Genomic DNA, 25,513 nt, shown 5'->3' on the forward strand with positions numbered 1-25,513 from the left:
GTTAACTCTCAAATCTCAGTTTAATTTCATTAGATTCTGCTGTACTTTCTTCTCCCTTTTCTTCTGCTTTCACTAAACTGCAAATATTTTCCTTACATGTGTGCCACGTTAAGGGAAGCTGGATCCTTGCTTTTCAATGGGCATAAAGAGGTTTTGTTTATAAGGTTTACTGTCCACCCTTCTCAGTGGCTGTGTCACTCTTCAGGATCTGTATTCCCCTGCCACACTGAACCCTCCCTGTTTCATGGCTCAATACATATTTTTTCTTATTATTGAGCAGACTAATTGTTTGAACAAATGGTTATAGTAATTGAGACTTCAGGTAAACTTTGTAGTCAAATTCACTGTTACTAACCCTGGCCAGCAACAGAGGAATGTGTCCTGGATGGAAACTCCTTGAATGGTTATGCTAGATAATGAAGTTAGGTGCTGAGCTTTTCCCAAAAAAGAAGAATTTATAAATGTTCATTAATAGCTGTAGTTTGATACAAAACCAATGTATTCATATGTTGTTTTTGTGTGCATGTGTATATATCATAGAATACCTTAAGTTGGAAGGGACCCGTAAGGATCATCTAGTTGCTAAATATGTTATTATATGTCTTGATTACAGCAATGATTAGTGACTTCATAGTGCATAATTGCATTTATATTTTCTAAAAGGAATTTAAGTGAATGGAAGGGAAGGGTTTTAGCTGGCTGCATTTTTTGATAAGGTTATGTGATTTCCTTTCTCTTCAGGAAAAGAAAAACAACCTTCTATGGCTACTTCATCATGAAAAGTCAAAAGGAAGTGCAAACACAATTACCATAGAAAGTCAATATCTTTTCCATTCACTTCCAATTTCTGCTGTTTTTAACTTGCTTAAGTGTTAACAAAAATGTGAATGTGGTGTTCCATTTTTATTTGACTTTGCTTGGCTATATCAATAGCACCACCTATGGTCTCTATCAGTTAGGGTAACTGCTTAAAAGCTGTTTATTTCTTTGTAACCCTTGCCCCCAGGGTTGAATGTTTGTTTTATGGAGTGGATTAGCAAGAAAGATTATTCACATCTCCACTAGCTGTGCACAGAGTTCATGCAATGTATGACAATGGCAAAAAGCAGAGATTTTTTGTGAAGAATTTTCAAGCATATATCTTATCTTGTTTGGAACTGGAGGGATTTATACTGCACTATATACTCTAGACAGATGTTTCATACTTTTCAATGGATTTCCTCTTACTGCTCTCAGATGCACTCAGATTATATTGTGAAAAGCTGCACTTTAAGAAGAAAGATGGTTTGTTTAGCTGATCAGTGAAAAATCTAGGATGCTGAAAGGAGAAATCTTTGTTTCATAGCATTTAAGAGACTTTTCTGTTCTTAAGACTTATTATAGACCAAGACTTCGTCTCCTGAAGACCGTAATACACTTAGAGGTGTTGCACAACTTCATGATTTATCTGAATATAAATATCATATTTGCAGTGTTCTAGTTGTTCCTTCCTCTGTCTGATAGCTCACTCCTAACTCTCCTGCTACATATATTCCATAAATTTGTAATGTGAGCTGCTAATTTAGAAGAGACTACTGGGAGGGGACCATCAATCAATATGTCCAGGCTTAAGTTATTCCATGCAGCCTAAAGCTGTTGAATAGTGTGCTGTTTGCAGTGATTTCAAGTATTCGTGGAGACATATTTTTCAACCCTCTTTAGTAGTAATTTTTGTCATCATTGTATAAACACCAAGCTTTGAAACTATGCATTCCAGGGTTGGTTTGTATTTATTTGGTAAGATTAAGAAGAAAAGGCTCAGTGGAATTTTTATTATTGCCTACAGTTCCATGATGGGTAGATATGGACAAGATGCAGACACACTCCTCTCAGAGGTGCATAGTGGAAGAAGGAGGGGCCATGGAAAATGGGAAATTCCAACTCAATGTGAGGGAAAAAAGTACTTTACGATGAAGCTGATAAAAAACTGGAATAAGTTGCCCAGAGGCTGTTTTTTTGTTTTGTGCAAGGGTCAGCTGGGCAAGAGTGGACAACCCATTCTAGTTGACACTGCTTTGCTCAAGCAATTGGGCTAGATGATGTCTGGAGGTCTCTTCCAACCTACATGACTCATCAATTTGCAATTTATTGGTATGATAGGGAAAGAAGACAGACTATTTCAGCCATTTTCAGGAAAACAGATTTTTCAGGGTTGCATCTCTGCTTTGTTTCCCTTATACTCTGAAATTCCAGCGCAAAGGGCCGGGCTATACTGTTCAGCAAACAAATATTCAAGAGGAAACTCAGGTACACAATTTTATTTTTTTCCTTCAATTGTATTATATTTGCTCAGGAAACAGATAATCTGACACTTTTGTACTATTTTCTATTCAGAGATCTCTCAGTGCATTGCTGTCATTAATAAATCAAACCTATGTAATTCTACAAATGGGAAGTTAGAGAAATCTTATTTTTTAGGTCCCAGTGGAAGTTTGTGCCAGAACCAGAAATACCTGATATCTTGATTCCCAGTCCAGTACTCTGACAGCAAAGAGCCATTTCCCTTTATGTATAATTGATGCTAAAATAATGATTGTCTACTTAAAATGTCTGAGAAGCTGCAAGGATAACCCCTCAAAGCCAGTTTCATTTTGTGCAAGCTTGATTCCTCCTGTGGTTATCTCATAGACTGTTCACAGTTGAATTTGTCCTGTTGTAGGGATAAAACTGAGATGTTAGGAGTTGACACATTTCAGGTCCCATGAGACCTCCTGCTTGTCGTTTGTGCTTTTGGCAGCCTGGCTGCCAAGTCATCTGGCATATCTGATGAGCTTTCAAGTTCCAGACTGAAGAGCATGAAGGGAACATGTAGCAGAAACAGCTAGAACTGAAGAGCAGTGGAAAGAACAGTAATATGTTGGAGTAAGTTGGCTTTCTTTATTTCAGTGTAATTTGTGTGATGCAGGCTCCCTAATAAATTGATAATATCTTGCTGAATGGAGCAGAAAAAATAATCTACTCCTTGAGCTTCCTAGGGAAGTTTTATATGAATTTGCACTTCAAAATGAAATTTGGCTGTAGCTGCTGATACCTGTGCCTGAAGTTTAAATACATTGTATATATTAATATGTTTGCTTTCTAAATACATTTTTGCCTATTATAATAAGTAGGGCAAGTGACCAGTATCAATTGAATTGATGAGGAATTTACATTAAAGTGTTTTATAATTTGCCCTGTGAAATTTTGTTAATTCCTCAGACTGTTTGAAGGGAGTCGTTCCTAGAGTGAGGAATGAATGTGTTCCTACAAGTTGACTTAACAGTCCCAGCCTCCTTATGCCTAAATGAAACGTTGTGACAGAGGAGCATCAGTGGAGACAGAATGCTCTTCAAGAAATCTTGGAAAATAACTCATTACGCTACCATGTGTCCCTGTTAATAACATCACACAGGCACAGACAATCTCAGCAGGAGATTGGTAACATGTATTGGAGAGCTGAGTTGCTTGAGGTATGTACATGATGTCTTCTGTGATACTTAAAGGTGAGGTTTTAAGAGCTCCATCAGGGATATAGATCAATTTAAATAGTGTGGATTAGGCAAAAGCAATCATGGGGAATATCTAGGTCTGGAAGAGTTATCCGTGAGATTTATGCAGTTAATCGTAATTGTAGCTGGTTAGGTATGGGCTGGGCCATGGGAAATTTGCTGTTCTTGGGAATTTAACCTCTTTGTAGATAGTAAGTAATGGTTCCCTGGCCCTAATACACTTCCAGGATGTTCTCAGGTTCTTCTGTAAGCTTAATTTACCATGTTTTTACTTCTTAATCCCTATAGTGACACTCTGTAGAAAAAGTTGGGCACTAAAAGCATGAAGCTATGAAGTTGGAATATAACAAATTGATTGATGTCTGGGATGCTATGAATTTGTTTAACAAGACTAGAAAATAACTTGACACATACTAAGCAATAAAATGAAGTGATGTTACCCAAGGAATTTTAAGTATAAGGTGTATTCAGATTCCTAGAAGAAATAACATGTGACAGGATGCTTTGAGACAGCATCCTCCAATTCTGTAATGAGAGTGTGGTCTTTGCTCTCAAAGTCGCAGAGGCATTTGAGGCTTGAACAGACGTGGCAGCAACTGAAGCACTACAGCATATAAACACTGTTTTCATTAAAAAAATACCAAAACCTTACAAGGTAGAGGGAAGGAAAAGTGGCACACACCTGCAGAGTTAGTGTTGTGTCACATGTAAAAGGTATACGGCTGAACAGTTCGTATATATCCTTTATTGTCTGGGAGGGAAAGTTATTTTGCAGAAACCACAGAAAGCAGGAAGACGTAAATAAGTCCTGTTTCATGAATGCCTTTGAAAAATGGCCACCTTACATTTAGAACGATAGCTACTTCCTTCCTTCCAGTGTCCACTGTTTTTTGTTCATGAAAGCTTATAAAATACCACTTAAAAATGAACTTGCGGTATATGATAAAGACCTAAAATCAGAGATATTGGAAGGAACCTGTGAATTGCTGTGACAGATTTAAGAAAAGGTCTACCACAGTGTCCTGATTCTGACCAGGACAGGGCTAATTTTTGCAGTACCGAGGAGGGGTTATGGCTAGGACCCAGAGCTTAGTCTGTACTACTTCATGTCATTGCCAGTGGAGGTGGGAAGGGAGTCTCTTCCAGGGAGAAGAGGACCCTTCTGGTTGGGGTAGCATGGCAGAGGGAGTGATTGGGTACTGTTTCCGTATGAATTGTTTGCCTCTTTCTTGTGCCCTCTGTCAGTAGTAATGTTGCTGTTACTGTTCATTTTCTTATCTTATTGCTGTTTCCAGTAAATTGTTCTTATCTCAGCCTGTGATTTGTGCCTCAAATTTTCCTCTCCAGCCTGCCACAGGGGACTGGGGGGAGGAAAAGGGAATGAGCGAGCAGGTTTCAGTGGGAACACCAAAGTGGAGACACCTTCCTAAACTATGACATAGTAATTTTTTTATAATGGTAGTTAGTAGCATTACTTAGGGAGGGTGTGCTTCAGACACCTGTACTTAATGTTTGGGTCTATCTCTGCTGGAGACTGTGGATGTAGGACCTGGTTGCAAACTAAGTAATCTCTGAGTTTGCTTACTTTATATTTGTACAGTTTGTGGTTTTTTTGGCGTTTGTAACTTCTGAATGTGTATCCCACAAAATAATTCCTTTTGCTCATTTTTAATGTCCTGTCTGAAATATTTGCTAAGTAGTTGCATCACTATTTTTCTTGTTGGAAGTCCAAGTCTAATTATTCCTTTTATGAAACCCCTTTCATATTTTTGATCATCTTTCATCAAACTCCTTTGGGATGAATTCTTCTGGTGTCAGTACCATTGGTTTCATTCTTAACCTTCTGCATACAGTTTTCAGGGTGTAAAAATTAAAATCCCCAAATATGTATAATAGATGTTTGGGGTTCTGAATGATTATTTTTCTTGTACTGAAAGATGTTAGAATTCTGTTTATCCTTCTTTTGCAAGGTGCAGTTAGCACCTTACTTAGGCCTTTTTTTCCTCTCTTCATTTACCTTTGAATATCAAAAGTGGCATTTTCAGATGTTAGGCAAGATGCTTGAAGTATGATTTGTAGTTGCTGTCCTTCTCACCATTCTGTTTTGGTGTGTGAATTGGGAAAAGATGTAGAAAGAGCTCTCAGTGAAGGGTAAAGTAACCAACACCAGGAATAAATACAAACAATGAGAGCTGTGAGAGGAAAGGAGAAACTCTGTGCTCTGGAAATAGGAAGGAGAAAATATTGGAAATGAAGGAAAAATGCACTAGGAAGGTAGAAAAGGAAGAGAGAAAGGTTATTGGTTCTTCTAAAAATGAAAATGCACATAAAAATCCCCTTTGAAACATGTCAAGTATGTGATGAGATTTTCTTGTACTGTAGTATTTGTGTTGAGGACCCCTGGTGGTCTAGTGGTTAGGATGTGGCGCTCTCACCACCACGGCCTGGGTTCGATTCCCGGTCAGGGAATTCCTGATGGAGCTCGTCAGCCCTGTAAGGCCATCCATCTAAGAGAAGGTCACTCTAAACAAACCTACGTCCTGAGGACCTCGCTGCCACCGTCCGAGATCGCTCGGCCCCGGCAGATGAACCTTAGGATTAGAGGGTGGGCTCAGTTCAGCACACACTGTGTCTCACCTAAAACATCCACTGCGCAGGCTCGAAGGGTAAAGACCTTTCCCGAATCTTCGCTCGCGAAGACTGGCCATGATGGAGTATTTGTGTTAATAGGACAGGCATCACTGGCTTTTGCAGTGTTAAATTAGATACTGCTTGTCATCTCAGAAGTAAACAATGTTGTTGGATGGTTGCTGTGAGTGTGACTGTCAGTAAGGTAGAAATGCAGTTTCTTAGACATCTTCAAATACAGTCAGATTGAGATGTGAAAATACCGTTATCTTTGCATTTGGTTATTGTGTGCTAATTTGTGTTTATTTTATGATAAAATCTGAAATTTCAATAGTTATCAAGAGATAATTGAGAATTTTTTGAATAAAGAGAGCAACGTGAGCTTTCTTTAACGCTTACCAGTAAGAGAGATCTCCAGGTTTTCAGGATGATGTGACAAATGGAACATTTTGGAAGTGACAAGTTGTAGATTGCTTCATAACGTTGGAAAAATTTTTGGTAGAGTTGAGATTTTTCTGTGGGTTAGAATTACAATCCTTCTACCTAACATGTCTTCATTGTATCTGTTGTTTTCTCTAAATGGAAAGGTTTGTTTTCTAATAAGATACTGGTTCTGTAGTTCAGTTACACAAAACAACACATAAATACCATTAATAATACTACTAGTGGAATTAATTAATGAAAATTACAAAATTGGATGTAGTTACCACATTTAAATATGTTGTAATATACCTGGAAGGATTCTTTGTGTGGGCAGAAGAGCGAAGACCTGATAGCAATGACTTTTGTTTTCATTTGCTTTAAGGTTATTCCTCATTTATTTATCTCTTTGACACTGTGTGAGATCCTGTTTATTAAGAATAATGCCTGGAAGTTGGCAGTTATATTCTGTATGAGTGTGTTAATTTCTTCCCATATGCTACGAGGTTGTCCTCACAGGAAATAAAGGACCTTTTCCCATGTTTAGTTATACTGAACTGTTACAATAGTCAGACTGGACAGAAACAATGGGCAGGAAAGTTTCCTGTTTTCCGCAGATACTGAAGAGGTCTTTGGCCCTTCCCAATGAAGGTAAAGCTTTCTTCAGTCCAAGTGTGAGTGCACAGAGAACTGGTTTTCATTACTGTATGGAGATGCTGTGATCTCTATTGAAAAGCAGTGCTTCACTCTCTTAAATGTGTTACAGACCATTTGCTGTCTGTTCTACCTATCCTGATTACATCTCAGAATTTGCATTTAGAAATAGTAAGTTACAGCAAGGAAAGCTTAAAGTTGCCACTTTATAAACACTCAGATATATTGTGCTGTGTTTAGAATGCTTTTGGATAGGTTATGAAATAAAGTTTGGGCCTCAAATGGACAGCAGAGGAGAATAGGACGTCCTCAAAAGGAAAGCAGAGGAGAATACAGATACAATAGATTTGGAAACTTTTCATAATAGTAAGGGTATTTGAACTGCAAAAAATGAATCGTGCTTTGTTTTTAGTCTCTGGGGCCAGGACAAAATTGGGGAAAGCTGATAAGTCATTGTCTCAGCAAATACAGTGGTGAAATTTTCATGTGAAGCTGAGGATAAATTGCACTGATAGTGCTATAATATAAGCTGTGGTTTTCCATAGGTAGGGAAAGACAAAGAATCTGACTGTCCCCCCGCAAAATGCCCACTGTGAAAACCTTTTCAGTCATGATTCAGCCTGTAAATTCAAAAGAGATTGCTTGTCTTTAAATGTCATATACATGCATTAAAGAACATTCCCATCAGTTGTTGGGGATGACCTTCAGCCACAGCTAACGGTTATTTTAATTGGAATACATGAAGATAAAAGTTGAACAGGAGCTGTACTGCTGGTGCACTTAATTCATAATTTCACTCAGTAGACCAAGTAAAGAAACTTTTGCCACATTAAAAACCATTTTTTAAAAAAGTATATTTGTTTTTTATAATTACAATAATTCATCATCTGCTATACTATCAATTTTTAAGTAATTAAGTTCACTGCTTACTACTTAATCTCATTAGGTTCACTACTTACTACTTAATCTCATTAAGTTCTTAACTTGGATTTTGTAATGCAGTTTTCAACAACGTACAATCCAGTAAAACATAGGTTTTCCAAATTCGTTTGCAGGACACTTCTCTGAGAAATTCTTTTGATAATGGGATCCTTTCACACACTTCTTGGATCTGAGTCAAAATTTTCAGGTGAAGTGGTAAAAAGGAATTGCCTCTTATCTTCCAAAGCTTCTCTTGTTTTTCTGTCAAAGAAAACCTCTGTATACTTTGTATACAAATAGCACTTTAAAACAGTTATTGATGCAGTGTTGCATAAAATCGGTTGTCCTGACATTTAAAGTGATTTTATGTAGATTACTATGGGATGTGTGAGCAAGTGTTGTTTTCTGCTGGGGAATTGCTGTATCATGAAAAATGGAGTTAATTTGGGCATCCTGTGAGAAATGTGTGCTGGGAACACACTGGATTAATTATTTTTCATCTGCATTACAGCAGAGTCCACACAGAAAGTAACAGTTTTTACACTTGTAGCTTTTGTTAATAAAAAAATCAATAGTGAGATTTGGATCAAATGGCATTCAGTGTAAAAAAACCCCTAAATATGACCACCATGACCACTATTATGCATTTGCATATTATGCATCTTTGTACTGAAAAATTCTCCATCCTTACTTGCCAAGTGCAATTTGGCTTTTGAGTGCAAGAACTGTTAGATGTAAAACAGGACTTTGGCGAAATGTTATTTTGTGTCTAAACTGTTTTGTTCTTTGTATGTTGTTGTCTGCTGTAATGTACCATGGCAATAAAGGCTGTAATGGCTATTCCATTCCTTTTCCTGTTGTTTTGCAGCCACCAGACAGTTCTGGGATAGTGCCGTGTTCTGAGTTTCCTATTTGTTTCTAAACCTTTTAATTTCACAGAGTAAATGTCTTTCATATTCTGGCTAGTGGTAATGAATAAAGCATTCACACTATAGTTATCCCAAAGACTTCCAAAAGGAATTTACCAGTATATCACAGCAATTCTGGATGTTGACCCTTTATTCTTCCATTTATGCAAATTTATTTACTTGGTTTTGTCTTGCAGGAGATGGTGTTGTTATTGCTGGATAATTGGACTTGGGATAGCTGCAACATTCAGTGTTAGTAGGGCAACTATAGCTTTACTGTGCACTATGGATGGGAAACAAATATTTGCATATCAGTGCTCTTATAGTGGTATGAAGTCTTGTACAGTGAAAGCTTTGAGAGTTTTTTCTAGTTAATGAAAAGTGTATGTGAACTGCAGACTTGCTGCATGCAATCAAATTTGACTTCTAAGGTTTTGAGAGAAAATGAAACATCTTAGAATAATATTTTTTCGCCTTTAAAAACCTCTAGTACTGCAATGAACCCCAAGATTTTAGGGGACTACTGTTTTTATGAATTTTCACAGGTAGGAAAAGTGGCTACCATAGGTGCTATCAAATCTTGACTTTCTATGTAAAGACTCATTATATCACTTTATAAATTAGTTTCTACTTCAGTAGATTGTTGTATACAGATATATATAGCCCTCTGTTCCTAGTATGTCTTTAATTCCAATTTACACACATCCCAAAATATTATGTGGATTTTAAAGCCATGATGAGTCGTGACTGGACCTCACATATGAATATAGTTGTTTATCTCATTTTAATTCTTATAGAAACATATTGCTAAACAATTTTTAAACCTTTCATTTTCCCCCTTTATTTTATGTCTGTTGTTTATTATATCCATATTTCTTGTCTGGAAGCTTGTCTCTTGCTTTTTTTGTTGTCATTGTTTAAAAAGCTTGGTCTGTGGATTTTAGAAATATCTCATTGATATTTGAATTCAGGTCCCATATTTTGCATCCACTGGAAAAGCATGTTACAATTTTTTGCTTTTTGATTAGAAGTGTACAGTAAAAGTCAAACCTCTTTATGGATCAATGATAACTAATCTATTCAAGCTTGAGAAGTAAAGATAGTGCTTCAAAATATTTAAGGGCTACAACTAGTCATGGAAGAATATTCTCTGATAGACACTGTTAAGGCATTTCAAAATGCTTGTGAATTCCCTGAGTGATAGCTCTGTGTAAATGGGCACATCCACAGCAGGCATCAAGCTGTCACTGCTGGTCCTTATGCCTGTGACTTTCTGTAGCTGCATGTGCACAGCCTGTGTCCAGGGTACAGAGAAGGAAAAGTCAGCTGTCCATATGAATCTGTTATTTCTAGGGAATGATTAATATCCTGGTAAATATGGATAATTAACATGAATAATGAGGTAACCTGATTCTATGCCCAGCCTAAGACAAAGACCTGAGGAACTGGACTGCTGGTTAAATTTTAGATTCTCCTCAGATCTTCAGTGCTGCTGGCGCAGAGTGAATGCAGTTCATGTCAGCACTCATGCTACTCCCACTTATTCACGTGGGGACAGGACTTAGGCAAGGCACTTTGTCTCAACCTCTGTGTGTACTTAGACTTGATAATCTTCTCCTTTTTTAAATGCTCTTTTAATGACTACTGTTCAGGACTTTGCCACTTGGCCTCAGGGAATTAGATACTGCTGCTCCTGCCTCACAGTAGCTCTGATTTTTTAATTCAAAAGTCTATGTCCAGTTTTTCCTCTCATGAGAAATAATGACTTCAGTGATAAGTATTTTGATAACTGAAGAATGAAAATATGTTTAGATGCCCCCAATTACCTGTAAGCAAATTTTTACAGAACAGACTTCTAAATTGTATGCTCATACTTATGCATGGCCAATTAACTGGAAATTGTGGGAAGACAAACTTACCTTAGATTCTATGATGAGGTAGGGAATGGGCTGCTGATCCCAATCGAGTAGTAGTTTTATTTTCAGGTTCTGCTTCTAACAGACCAAGATGTGCTAAATATGAATAATAAAATAATTATCGTGTAATATATGTATGTGCATATGTGGATGGTGTCTGTCCTAACCTGAGGCATGTATTAGAGTTTCTTATTTTAGGAGTTGTTTATCTAGGTACTTAATGGGAGAAGAGATTACCTGAAGGACAGATTGAGAGCACCTTGGTTAGGAGGCTTCTATCTCTCATTTTCATTCAGTTACTGAATTAAGTTAAATACCCTTCCTAAAAGCTAACCAATAGATTTTTCCTTTGTTGGTCCATTTTTCTTTGTTGGTGTTATCATAGAATCATAGAATGATTTGGGTTGGAATGGACCTTAAAGATCATCTAGCTCCAACCCCCTGCCATGGGCCCAGAATCTTTCATTATACCAGTTTGATCAAAGTTACATCCAGCCTCCTGGCATGTGGAGTCCACAACCTCTCTGGGCAGGAAATTCCAGTTCCAGTGCCTCACCACCCTCACAGTAAAGAATTTCTTCCTACCCTCTTTCAGTTTGAGACCATTACCCCTTTTCCTATCACTCCATGCCCTTCTGAAAAGTCCCTCCAGCCTTCTCATAGGCTTTCTTTAGGTACTGGAAGGCTGCAATTAGGTTTCTCTGGACCCTCCTCTGCTCCATGCTGTACAACCCCAGCTGTCTCATCCTGTCTTCATAGGAAAGATGCTCCAGCCCTTTCATCAACTTATTAGCACCCTCTGGACTTACTTCAGCAGGTCCATGTCTTTCTTGTGTTGGGGACCTCAGATCTGGACACAGCACTCCAGGTGGAGTCTCACAATAGCAGAGGGGCAGAATCACTTTCCTTGACCTGCTGGTCACGCTGCTTTTGATGCAGCCCAGGATGTGGTTGGCCTTCTGGGCTGCGAGCGCGCGTTGCCAAGTCATAATGGCAAACACTAAGAAGTCTTTCTCCGCAGGACTAGTCTTGATCCATTCTCTTCCCAGCCTGTACTTGGGATTGGCCCTATCCAGGTGCAGCACCTGGCACTTGACCTTGTTGAACTTCGTAAAGTTCGCACAGGCCCACCTCTCAAGCCTGTCAAGGTCCCTCTGGATGGCATCCCTTCCCTCCAGCATTTCAACAGCACCACAGGTCTTGGTGTCGTTGACTGACTTGCTGTAGTGACTGAGGGTGCACCCCGTCCCGCTGTCCATGTCACTGACAGATGTTAAATGTACCAGTCCCAATTCTGTCCCCTGTGGAACACCACTCGTCACTGCTTTCCCCTTGGATTTTGAGCTGTTGACTGCAACACTTTGAGTGGGATCATCCAGACAATTTTTTTATCCACCAAGTGATCCATTCATCAAATCCATGTCTCTCCAGTTTAGAGACAAGGATACTGTGTGGGACAGTGTCAAATGCTTTGCACAAGTCCAGGCAGATGACATCTCATGTCCTTCACTTGTCCACTGCTGCTGTAACCCCATCGTAGAAGGCCATCAAATTTGTCAGACATTATTTGCCCTTAGAGAAGCCATGTTGATTGTTACCAATCACCTCATTATTTTCCATGTTTGTTTAGCACAGTTTCCAGGAGAATCTGCTCCATGATCTTGCCAGGCACTGAGGTGATACTGACCAGCGTGTAGTTCCCTGGGTCTTCCTTATTTCTCTTTTTGGAAATGGGGGTTATGTTTCCCCTTTTCCAGTCAGTGGGAACTTCACTGGACTGCCATGACCTCTAAAAATATGATGGATAGTGGCTTAGCAACTTCCTTGGCCAGATCTGTTAGGACCCGTGGATGTAGCTCATCAGGTCCCATGGATTTTTGCACCTTCAGATTCCTTAGATGATCTCAAACCCCGTCTTCTCTTATAGCAGGTGGTTCTTCATTATCCCAGTATCTGTTTTCACTGTCTGCAGCTTGGGCAGTGTGGCTGGAACACTTGCTGGTGAAGACTGAGGTAAAAAATTCCATTAAGTACCTCAGCCTTCTCCATGTCCTGGGAAACCAGGTAGCCTGTATTCTTCCTGAGTGGACCCACATTTTCCTTAGTCTTCTATTGCTGATGTACCTGCGGAAGCTTCTTTTGTTACCCTCAATGTCCTTGACAAGATTTACTTCTGCCAGTGCTTTAACTTTCCTAACCATTTCCCTGGCTACTTGGACAATTTCTGTGTTCCTATCAGGCTACCTTTCCCTGCTTCCACCCCTGTAAGGTACCTGTTTGTGTTTAAGTTTGTCCAGGAGCTCCTTGTTCATCCATGCAGGCCTCCTGGCATTCTTCCCTGATTTCCTGTTACATCAGAAGCAAAGATTTCCATCAGATTTATCTATAAATTTTCAGCTTGAAAACATTGAAAACTGTTCCTTATGCTGTGAAGAATTCCTCTATTATTTTTTTTTTTACTTTCAGTCTTTTCTTCCTGGCCCTAGTATGAATAAAAAATGACACCTTTTATCATCTCTCTTTGGTAACCACAAAAATGAATTCATCAAGTGAACGTGAATAAAATACTTCAGTTTCCAGAACCATACTTAGTGTCTGTGTTTCTAAAGGCTTTTACTGGAGCTACTGTACGTACTTGTAGCTTAAAAAAGCAAAAAGAGGTTAATGTTATCCTGGAACTCTAGTGTCATAATGGAAGTGCTTTGTCTTAGTTTAAGTAAATATTTACTTTTAAAGTCCAAATTTACATTAGCTAAAAAGACTCTTAATGTGTATTGTAGATTGTGTATTCTGATAATAGTGCTGAATAAAACATGCTGGAAAAGCGTTCTCAATGTGCCAGAGTTATTCTGAGATTTGCATATTATTTATGATACGATACATTCAGGCTTCCATTATTTGAAGCAACTGGAAGTCAAACCATGCTGTTCCTATCGGAGATGTCACTTGCTGTGGATGGGTATTCTGACAACAGGCATCTGGAGTTGCTGAATGAAATATGTGAAGAAGCAGAGACAGAGACTGATGAATGCTACAGCAACTGCTAGCCCTGCCAATAACAAATTGCAAAATAAGAGACTTGAGTGTCTGGAATTTTAATAATTAGGAGTAATGAAGTTTGAACGCGTACCTATGGATGCTGGAAAATTTCTATGGGCCTCCTGCATTTGGTTAGGGAAATAGCATGAAGGGTAAATTTAGTTGTCTCCTAGTGATGTGCCTGAAACACTGAACCTCTAGCTGGTTCTTTCTACAGTAGATTGGCCTGCTATAGTGCAAGAAAATATGATCTAAAAAGCCACTCCACCATCCTGTTGAACAGGATCACTGTATAAGAGAGTAGCCATCAGAGTACTGGGGGGGGGGAAGGAGGAACTTGGAGGAGATTACTGCTTTTTGAAACAGATAAAGGAGAGGACTGGTTAATTTTAAGGTACTACAGGGACAAAGTAGCAATGTGATAACAGAAAACACAGTGTTTCAGATATTAAAAATAATTTAAACTGGTGCCTTTCATTGATGTGCATGTGCTATCAAAAGGTAGCTAGATCTTTTTTGATTTTAATTGAAAAAAATCCTACTCGTTTGATTTTGTGATGTAGTATTTAATGTTTTTAAGGTGAAAGGAGATATTTAAAGTTTCATATTTTAATAATTTTATAATGAGATAATGCTGACTTACTGCAGCATACTTTTTGCATGTATTTAAGCACTCAGCACAAATTAAAATCTTATCTTTAGCATTTTATGACCAAGTCAGTAAAGCATTTGCTTTTAATAAACAGATGAGATGCAAATACAGAGTTTTCTGTGTGTTTGGCCAGGAAACTGACACCTTCGTATTTTGTAGAACTTTATTAAACATGAGGGAGAGGCAAAGTGGAGGATGTGGTGGGGTTATTTTCCTAATGTTGGAGAATAGGCTTTTACTCTTGTGTGTGAATCCAGTCAGTTCAAACCAAGTGAAAAGCTCGGAAGTGCTTGTTGGAGGCTAATTAGAGGCCTCCACCATCACTGCCTACAGAATCTGTTTGCACTCGGTGTTCTTGGCACTGTGCACACCACTGCACCGATTTCACTCTTCATCTGCCACCTCTCTACAGCCACTGAACCTGTTCCAGTCCAGAGCCACTGGCCTGAGCAAGATTTTCCAAGCGGTTGCATCTCTAATAGCCTGCACCCTTTCAGTACCAAAGGTGGATTGGGAAAGACTTTATACCTCTTTTCCCACTCGATGAATGTGTTAACAAATGCAGGATCAGGGAAAAGGAGCATAATAGCAGAAATCAACAGAATTATGAGCTGAGAGCAGATGATAGCAGTGGAAATGGTGAGCAAGCAAGGACAGGCAACAAAAGCCAATAAATTGAAAGCAGAATTCAATACATAGAACACTTGAGTGCACTCTGCATAAAAAGCTTGGACTGATATTCTGTATTCCTAGGTCTTCCTGTTTGTTCCTTGGTTATTTAGAAATAGTTGTGAAACACTAGGAAAGTGCAATTCCTTGCTCTGGTAAACTCTGAGGATTACTTAATCTATTATTATTGCCAACTAGTCTACTGAAGCAGTAGAGACTTCTGCTCTAATGTAAAGGATAATGACTTATGCAGAGGTGAGGCTCTGTTTACATGTCAGAATGTATGTTTTTCAGCTTAAACACAGTTACTGGAATGGTCCTTTGCTGCTCACATTAAGTGAGTTGGACGGAGAGGGGCAGGAAAGATAAGTCTTCATTGCAGTGCCAGGAACTTGTGTCTGTTGAAGTTCTGCTAACTCTGTTACTCCTCTTCTTGTGTGATTTCACTGTCATCATATGTACAACTTTATTTACCATAAAGTATGTACTCGGTGTAGATAAGGACATAATTTCTGAAACAGTGTTATGAGACTGGGGACAACGTGGCCAGTCCCTGTTCTTTCAGTTAGCCAAAATCGTGGCTCTACTTCCTGCCATGATCTCTTTGCTTGACCAACCCCATTTTTTTGCAATAGCCAGGGAATATGTTTTATTGAATATCTGTAATATGACATGGAATGAGAATGATCACACTAGAAGTCCATTGCTTTTCTAAACTCTCAGCTTTTGTTAAAGCACCTCATACTTCATCTGCTGTTTTGCTGTCTGATGCATCTTTGGCTATGGGACAAAGAGATGTCATGTGTGTTGGATGGAGAGAGGTGATGAGGGGAGCTGCCTCTGGATTCCTACTGGTCCTGTGCTTGGGAAAGGTTTCTTGCATGTGGTAGAGATCAATGACCTTCCTCCTGCTGGAAGTCGGAAGCTTCCTTGACAGTTTGGAATTGATCTGTTGAGGTCTTTGTGTAACTGTAAGTTACTTGAGATGCACTACAGTATACTTTTTAAGTAAAATGGGGTGCTTTTCAAAGTAATTTAGCAAAGCAGAAATGTTCATTAATGAAAAATGCAAAAGCATTTTGTATTTTAGTAATATTTACAATTTGAATGGAAATGTGTCTGGATAAATTCATTGTGTAGATATATAAAAAGACCTGTTCTCCTGGAACAGGAAAACTTGGAGATCATATCGAGAAGTTTCTGAAAACTTAAGTGATAAGCTTTATTTACATGCTAGGCAACTTAGTAAATTCATGTTTTAAATGAGAGAAAACCATTAATAGTAGTCCATGGAAAAAGATATTATTTTGCAGTTCTACTGTTTTAAATATATATTTAAAATTGTTTTGAGGTGCATTATTGAAGTTATTCTAAGCAGTATTTATATGTATAATATAGTTAAATATTATATATGTAATATAGTTAAAGTCATAGAAGAGAACTAAACAAAGACATCTGAAACAGACATCGTGATTGTTCTTTGAAATTTTTAGTAGCCTGTATTCCAAGTCTGACTCAGCTCTGAAGTTGATTAAATGAATTACTTAATAGCAGCTGGTTCTTTATCCAGATTCAGCAATATTTAATATTTAAAATTTAGTGTGCTAGGAACTTTTTTGGTTAAGTAGGACAACTATCACTAATTTTGAAGAAAATGTGAAATTTTATTAGCCTAAATAGATTTTGTATTGTTTTGTATCTCCTGAAAACTCACTGAATGTAGTACTTTAATCAAAAGCGTATGGTAGCTCTTGTGAGTGAATAGAAGGATAGGGATTTTGCTGCTAGAGTAATTGTATGGGATTTTGCTGTTGCAGTAATTGTATAGTAATAAAGTTTTGGTGGTTTTTTGTGTTTTTGTGATTGTTGGTTTTTTTGTTTGTTTGTTTGGGGTTTTTTCTTGATCAGTATGACCTGATACAAAAACAAAGTCAAACCTGTAAGGACAATGGGATGCAGAGTCGCTGGGACCAGCAGTAACTTAGCAAAAGTATGCAGGGAGGTCAGAGATCAGTTTAGGGGCCCATTTATCAAGGGAATGAGCAAGGAGGGCTCCCTCATCATTGGTTCATAAGTTGATTTAGAAACCAGGAGTGAAAGCGGCAGGATGGAAAGCGCAGCTGCGATCTCTCAAGCAAGCTCCATTGATGGCACTGAATGCCTTTCTGGGTCATGGTCGTTTCACCAGCAAAGGGTTGATTCCCCAGTCCCCCCAGCAAAGGGAAGGGCGAAGGCCCCAGCTGGGGGGGAGGAGGAGGAGGGCATGTGGCTCATGCCATTTCATTCACAAGCGCGAGGATGGCAGAGGGCCCAGACTCTTCATAGAAGTCCTGCACAGCAGCTTTCAGTCTAAATTCATGCCACTGATTAGATGCAAAGTTTCTTTTCATTCATAGCAGCCAATTCATTCCAGTGAGCAGAGAAACATAACATAAAGTATAGAAAACACAGCCAGCAGTAGCCAATTTCTAGGCAGATTAAAACCTTTTTTCTGTAGCTGAAGTATGCTTATCATGTAGATTTCCCTCATCATGACTTGTTTTCAAAGTTAAACACAATAGCAGAGTGGGCTCTAGTAAGCATTTGGTATGCTTTGAAACTTTGCTGCCTAGCTAATTAATGTGATTTCAGTTTGGAGTATGGGCTGTGATGCTGTTGTTTTTGTAGAGAAAAAACTCCATGGAGAGTTTAGAATAAAGCTGTAATGATTGGTGTGACTGTAATCAGCTTTTTGTTAAGGTTTTTTTAACCTTGAAAACTATCCATACCTGTTTTCACATGTAACATTTTTGTGTCCATTTCTAATTAGAACTGTAAAATTTTTAATTTGTGGGCTGGCTGTCCCCCCATTCCCCCCCGTCCCCTCCTAAGTTATGTTAGGGACTTAAAACTCAGTTGGATGACAGCTATTTCCAGTAAGGAAGAAGAGTTCTGTGGGTAGCTGAAAATATTGCAAAAAGCATTCCCACTTACTTGGCTATTCATGCTCTAAGGGTGAAAGTGGCCTGTATGACTTAGCAAATGAATTCGCTTACTAGGTCTTCAAATACTGGAGCACATGTACTGTGCTGTCATAGCTTTTCTGGATTTGAATAGGTTTGCAGAACTAGGAAAGAGATTTTTTCTATATTGTTACTTAGGTACCAGAGTAACATTCACTTTCAAAATGCTGTCTTTCTGTGATTTTCTGTCTTGTTTTGCATGATCAATATGATGTATACAGTCAGATTTTGGGTTAGTTCAGGTCTCAGTTGTTTTGTAAAATGAAATTAAAGCCACAGTAGATTAATTTTTGTCTTCTGAGCCTGGACCATCCTCCTGGCTGGGAGGTAAAGGGTCCTAAAACTTCTTCCACACTGCAGTCAGAAATATTCAAGTAGTGATACAGTTATCCGTTCAGTACATGAGAAAAAATTAAGTATTTAAAGGAACTAAAGATGATTATGAATTAGAATAAAAGATCTTAGTGATCTAAATTCATAGGATGAGCTAAGTACTGTCATGCCCAATCGTTACTAGGTCTGACCAGAATAAAAGGGTGTTTGTTTATTATTGCTGTCTAAGGACATTCTTCTTCCCCTCTACTGCACTAAACTGTCTGCACTTTCTTATGATGCTTAAAAATGGAAATAAGTCTTTGTAATTAAAATATTTGTGTAGCTGTTTTGTTTAGTCCTTGAACATACTCAGCTGTACTAAAGCACAATTGAGAGGTGGTATTTACATTACTTGCAACCAATAGAAAAGATATTTAGGCAAATGAAAACAAAACAGTGCTTACGACACTGCCCTGGATGCTCATGATTAGAGTATTATTTCTGTGTTATTTTTTGAGTGGTAAGAAGTGTTCTCATTGTTAGTGGGACCCAATTAAAAATAATTATGCTCTGGCATTTTCCTTTCTGATACAGTTTGGGCTGCAGTGATTCTCCATTCTCTCCCTTTAAGTTTAGGATATGAATCGAGTAAGAGGTTTTGGTTATGTTTTGTTTTTTGTTTTTGTTATTGTTTTGTGTGGTGGTGGGGTTTTTTGTTTTGTTTTGGGTTTTGTTTTTGTTTTTTCCAGATGCGATGCATTAAAAATGTCTCAATATTAATATAATTGAAATGTTAACATGTTTGAAATGCAATGTGTTGTATCTCACATGCCATGAATCTTGAATTGAAGGTCAGAGATTTCAGGAACCATAAAGATTGACTTATGAAGCTCAGTGTGCTACCAAAAATACTTGAATTCTTTATCCCCACCAAATCCAACAGGCAGTTACAGAACTTCAATATTTTTTACCTTTTCAAAAAATTAGACTCCATAAACCCAGAATTGTTTGAGGATTTTTTCCTATTGATTCATTACATTTGGATAATGATTTATTTTCTTTGTTTCATTTCTGTATAGTTTGACAGTTATAATTGTAAAGTAAAAGACAAATTCTGATGCAACATTTTTTTTCCTAGTGATGCTTCAAAAAGTTATGACTCATTCTTACAGTGCTACACAGATTAACTGGCTTTTTACCTATAGGTTGGGGAACAAAATTGTCTAATTTAATATTTATGAAAGTTTCAACTCCTAAAATATTTTTCCAGCAAACCACCCAAGAATTTGAGAGAGAGAAAATATTGATTATTCTTGATGATGACACTGTATTTCTTATTTCATAAAAAGAATACTTTAATTCCCTAAACTTAATTTCATTGCTTTTGAATGGGTTTTTTGAAGATGGTCAAGAAAGTATGAAGACTATGCCTTTGAAAGTCAGTGTGAATTAGAGATAAGACCCATATGTGTCTGACATTTCTAACAGGTAGACTTTCAGTTATATGTATCTTACCTAAACAAAGCTGTTAGCAAATGTCTCCAGCACAGAGGTCCTATGCTCTTACAGCTATTTAGGAGTCCTGTCTGTTCCTGATCATCACGAACTTTTCAACTACCAAACCTCAGTGGTCTGGGATACATTTTATGCTACAGTTCATGTCAGCAGTTTCATTTGCTATTGCAATAGATGGTGTTTTGTCTCCAAAAAGATGTATTTCATGGCCTCACTGGTCCTTAATCCTTGAGATGAGGAATGGATGGAGAAAAACAAAAGGAAATAAATATATCTTGTTACATCAATTATGCTTCTTCAGGAGTAATTTCTTCACTGAAAGGGTAGTTAAGCATTGAAATGGGCTGCCCACGGAAGTGATGGAGTCACCATCTCTGGAAGTGTTCAAGAAACAACTGGATGTGGCAGGTGGTGCTATGGTTTAGTTGACATATTGGTGTTCAATCAAAGGTTGGGCTTGATGACCTTGGAGGTCTTTTCCAACCTTAATGATTCTATGATTTGATGTTATAACTAGGAAAAAATCATTACCACAGCTATTTAAATTTTTTATTTACAGGATATCTCTTTCTGCTATGTTAAGTGTAACCCACAGTGGTCTGGTGTCTCGAACTGTGAGTTGTAAATTCAGGAATGGCTCACCATTGTAGTTAGTGTTCCCACAGTTCTGTGGAAACAGTTAAGTGGTACTATAGTAAATGTTCATGCCTCTGTGACCTGTTTTTGTAACCATGGCTTTTTATTGCAACTTCTTAGTACTTATTAAAGAAAAGAGGAAAATCATGGTATTTCCAAGATAATGCCATCAGAATATCTCAGAACCTTACTTAACAATCACTTAATTTCTAAAACAAATAACTTCATATAAGAATTCACTTTAAAACCTCACAGAAGTATTTATTAGAAATCTGTGATACTTAATTTTTTGTGTATTTTATGCAGCTTAAAGGAAGAAAAATTAACAATTGTTAAGAAGTGGACTGGCAAAGTCTGCAGTTCAGAATTGCTGCAAATTTTTGTAAAACATATATATAGAAAACAGATACAAGCAAGTTAATTCTCATTAAAGAGTTAGGGGATTTCCAAAATGGGCTTCTTCCTGCACTTAATGCAGACACACTGAAACACAAGTTTGAAAAGAAGGTTTCAAAGTTGTATGCTTTTGAAAAACTTGGACATCAATTGAAATTCAATGTGTGCATCAGTCCTAAAACTGCTGAAAAATAGTCATCTAGGATAGTAAAAGCGCTGTCAACTTTCTATCCCTAACTAAATTCTTGCATTGTGGACATTGTGATGAGCATCTTCCATTTATATACTAAGCAGTGTGACTAACAGTTGTCATATGGTTTTTGCTTTTTCATCTTTTCTGCGGGAGGGGAAAAGCATGTGCAGTTGACTGTTTTGTTTCAGGAGGGCTATGGCCTTTTTTTTTTCTTTTTTTTTTGTTTAAATACTCTTGTTGCTATGTTTTTGTTAAGGGATGACAAAATCAAAGGAATGCGTTCAGCACTTGAGGCGGAAGGTAGCCGAGACAGCGATGTGCCTTGTTTCCTGTAAGAACATCAGGAAATGTTTCTTGTGTAACCTTTGGCTATGCTCTAAGGTTTTGGTTTTTTTCCTAAATATGAATTAATGAGACCATGACTTGCAGACAGCTATGTGAAGCCTAGGGAGCAGAAATGTCCATCATAACCATTATGCTGAAGTTTGACAATCTGCTACATCATCAAGGCCCTGCCATATTAAAATTCTGTGGAGGAGGTGAATAGGTGTGATTTTTCCAGTTTATTTTGCTGCAGAGCTGTGTCTGTGTTCTGCATGAGTTGGAATTATTAGGCACCGACGGCTTCATGCTGGAGTATATATAAAGTTACATGGATCTGTTATGGGAATATGGACCTTAATAAGTATTCCAGCTGAACATAAATCCATGTAAGTGGATTTAATGATTACATGGCTTTACTCCTCTCAGGTTTGATTGTCCTTTGTGGAAATGAAGCCTTTTAATTGCATCTTTGCAGAACTCACTTTTCTTTGCAAAGAAGGCCAATTGATTTTATATAATAGTTGTGCCTCGTTTGTAGAAAAAGTTATTTAGGGTTGCAAATGTGTTGCGGAAGCTCCATGTGTTGTTTGTGAGGGGCTTGCATGCCTCTGAATACTGAGGGCACCCCAGTACAAAGGCATACTTGCTGTTCTCCAGATATTCAGAAGCTGATGTTTTTCGCACTATTACCAACGATCTTAAAAGAAAAAACCCACACCCTAAAATTAAGAAACAAACAAAAAACTAAAAAAAAACCCCACCCACAACCCAAGCAACAACAACAAGAAAATGAGCAAAAAAAGGAGAGGGAGCAGAACCCAGGAAAAGCACCATTTGAGGTTTAACCCTCTGGGGCTGTGGGCATGCTTCTAAAAGCACGGCTTGTAAGTCTTAAATGATTGAAGGATCCTTTTTTTTCCACAGGAATCAGTATTGTCCTTTTACGATGTAACCTGGATAATCATTAAGACTTAATCCAGAACTCTACATTTGCTGCAAACTGCAAACATAATTGACTAATACTTGAAAGGAGATAGAAACAATATTTCTCTGACATTGCATCACAAGTATTGGGTGTGCTCTAGTGTGTCCTTGACATTGTTTCAGCCCACAGTTAGCTACCACTCTCTTGCTTTTGGGGTCTCTGACCTAATGCCTCTATGAGAAGTGTTCTTGTTCTTCTAAGATGAAAAACAGGGTTGAGTTCCTGCTTGCATCAACACATCCTTATTGTTCTGGCTGCTTTCTCCAGATTTTTTTTTCTCCTGCGAGTAAAGTTGAGTGAAACGGTCATCAGGGTTTTGTTTTCATAGAGCTTAGAAGAAACTGTTGGACCTTGAAAATTCATATAGTCTGACTGTGCTATGGTGGGGGGAAAAAAGGGTTGGAACATGCTAGTGGTTGCTAGTTAAATTAATATACTCTATCAAGAATTACTCTATTTCCAGAATACTACATTAAATTATGTGCAATTAATATATAGTTTTTTGTGCATCCCAAATATCTAATTAAGCAGAACTTTTATGAGCTTTTGAGACTCAAATCAGGTATGTTTAGCATACAGTGGATAAGCAAAAATATAAAGAAAAATGTTGATGCTGGGTTTTACCTTGCAAACTTGCTGAAAGTTTGTGTTTGAAGAATATATTACAGTAAGTGTCTATCCTTTCTAAAAATGATTGTGAATCTACCAAATGAGCAAAGTAGCTTGATCATGAAGTTCTAACCCAGTATGAACCCAGCCAGAATCATGTAAGGGAACTTCAAAACATGTTATAAAATTATTGTAGCTATCTAAACCAAATTCTAAAAAAGCATTACTGTTCAGTCCATGTGTGAGGGAGTGCTGCAAGTGTCAATATCCTACCAGAATCCAGCACTGACATTTTACTTTACTTTTTGCTTAGAATAACCTAATGTAACATCATACAGACAGCATATTTTGAATGGGTAATGTGACATTTATTGAAAATGTCTGGCTTTTTTTGTCAGTGGAGAATAAACATTGCAAACTGATAAAAATAGTTTCAAAGTCAATTTTTTTACCAAAGTCAATGACTAGGCATGTTGAACTTTTCTGAGAGCAAGACTTGGTTCATGGAAGTAAGGTAAAAGCAGACATATAGATCCTCCTATCAAAGTTGTTGCAGTTTTGCTCATGCTTCAAACAGAGACAAACAGTAAAGCTGGGGATGTTTTCCTGTGGTCAAAAATTAATTCATTGGCATTCATGAGGATTGCAAAGCACATATGTAGTCTAAACATAGGAACTGGGAGGATTTTGTCTACTTGGCTTGTCTCTAATGCTCAGGAATCTCAAAAACTAGACACGTCAGACCTTTGTGCAGATTTTACGGCACTGGAAATTGTGAGACTGAATAGCCTGAAGGAACTGCTGATAAGTTTTGTTCTGGAGATCACAGGAGCTTTCACATGAACATTCAACCCACTGGTCCAGTACTGTGGGTCAAACTCATTCAGACTCCATTACTTTATCTGAATTGCACAAATTCTATTGCATAATCTAAAAAAAATTTAAATAGCCCTTAGCTCAGCAACCTCGTTATCTATGAATTACCAGGAGCATCCTTCTCAAAAACAGCACTCTGCACTTCTCACTGGGTACAGAAGAGGTTTTGGGCTTTAGGAAGCCAAATCTGCCTCTCCTGTACTATATTGTGTGATCCCATGGAAACCCAGTGGTCCATTTGGTTTCTAAAAAGGAGGCTGTAGGGACACAAGATATGAACTTTAAGAGTTAGATCTAGATCATGGAATTCTTGGAGAAAACTGGAAAAAGTGCTCTTTCAGAAGTAGGAGCAAAACTTTGCCTCAGTTCCTCCATTACTGAGGATATGAATGGAGCAGGGCAAATATAATAAGCAATCAGGTCTTTTTTTTCTCCTTTGTTATGAGGGGAAAGGAAGCATGCATTCAGTTCCAATAAATGCTGAACACTTCAGGAAGAAGAGAGATTTGTTTTATTATTTGTTCTGAGATGATTCCCTGATATGGTAGTCTGGAAAGACTGTAAGGATCTGATTATGTAGGAGCAGGACAAATTTGCTGTTTAAATGAAGAATGTCAAGTAGCTATTGGGATGGATGCCAGGCTGACAACACTGCACAGGGACTTGTGCAAGGTACATTCAGAAACCCTTCTGGTTTCACAGGGTGCTGTAGTCCAGAATTTTGCTGCTGAAACTTTCCATGTGCAGAAGAAATTTGAAAAAAGGAAGCTGTCTGTGCAATTATAATATATTTGACCATTTGCAAATGGGAGCATGTTATGAAATCTTTTCAAATCCACGTCCAGGTTGGGAAGAGAAAATGAGAATCCAAATTATTGTTGGGTATTTACAGAATGACTTAGTCCTGCTTTCTTGGACATAATTTGTTGCATAGATAAATATTCGTATAAAGCCATTACACTCACCGTTACCTGTTTACATGTGGGCTTTGTGATAGACAGGATATATACTTGTAGTTGACTTCTCAGTCTGATCTTGCTGCTAATCTAATCCTTTTCGTGCTTTAGCCTCTGGAAAAAGGCCCATATCCAAGGCCCTTTTCAATCTGAAAATGCACAGTCCCGTGCTTGATAATACCACATGACCAGGAAAACTCCTTTGGCCATTAAATCCTCCAAATACTCCTTGCATTTGCCTTGCAAAGCGTGTTGATGTATTGAGCTGCTACAGCGCAGCTCAACCAAGAGCAGCTCTATCTTCACTGGGGATTTGGCTTCAGTTTGGCCCACCTTTTCTGAACATGGAAACCTTATTATTTTTTTTTCATT

At 38.0% G+C, this 25,513-nt stretch overlaps 2 protein-coding genes across 5 annotated transcripts in view; one reads left to right on the plus strand and one right to left on the minus strand.

Moving 5' to 3' along the window:
- LOC127461412 (uncharacterized) overlaps positions 1-12,882 on the minus strand; it is a 37,907-nt gene extending 25,025 nt beyond the window's left edge. Inside the window, exon 1 of the mRNA XM_051769222.1 lies at positions 11,413-12,882. Within this exon, the coding sequence (XP_051625182.1) occupies positions 11,595-12,233 (639 nt within the window). The 5' untranslated portion in view covers positions 12,234-12,882 and the 3' untranslated portion in view covers positions 11,413-11,594. The remainder of the gene's footprint in view (positions 1-11,412) is intronic.
- PREX2 (phosphatidylinositol-3,4,5-trisphosphate dependent Rac exchange factor 2) overlaps positions 1-25,513 on the plus strand; it is a 172,858-nt gene that overhangs the window by 5,175 nt on the left and 142,170 nt on the right. The gene's annotated exons all lie outside the window — the stretch shown is intronic.

Source organism: Manacus candei, unplaced genomic scaffold, assembly GCF_025592945.1.
Source record: "Manacus candei isolate 608988 ecotype Guabito, Panama unplaced genomic scaffold, ASM2559294v1 h1tg000008l, whole genome shotgun sequence".
NCBI lineage: Eukaryota > Metazoa > Chordata > Aves > Passeriformes > Pipridae > Manacus > Manacus candei.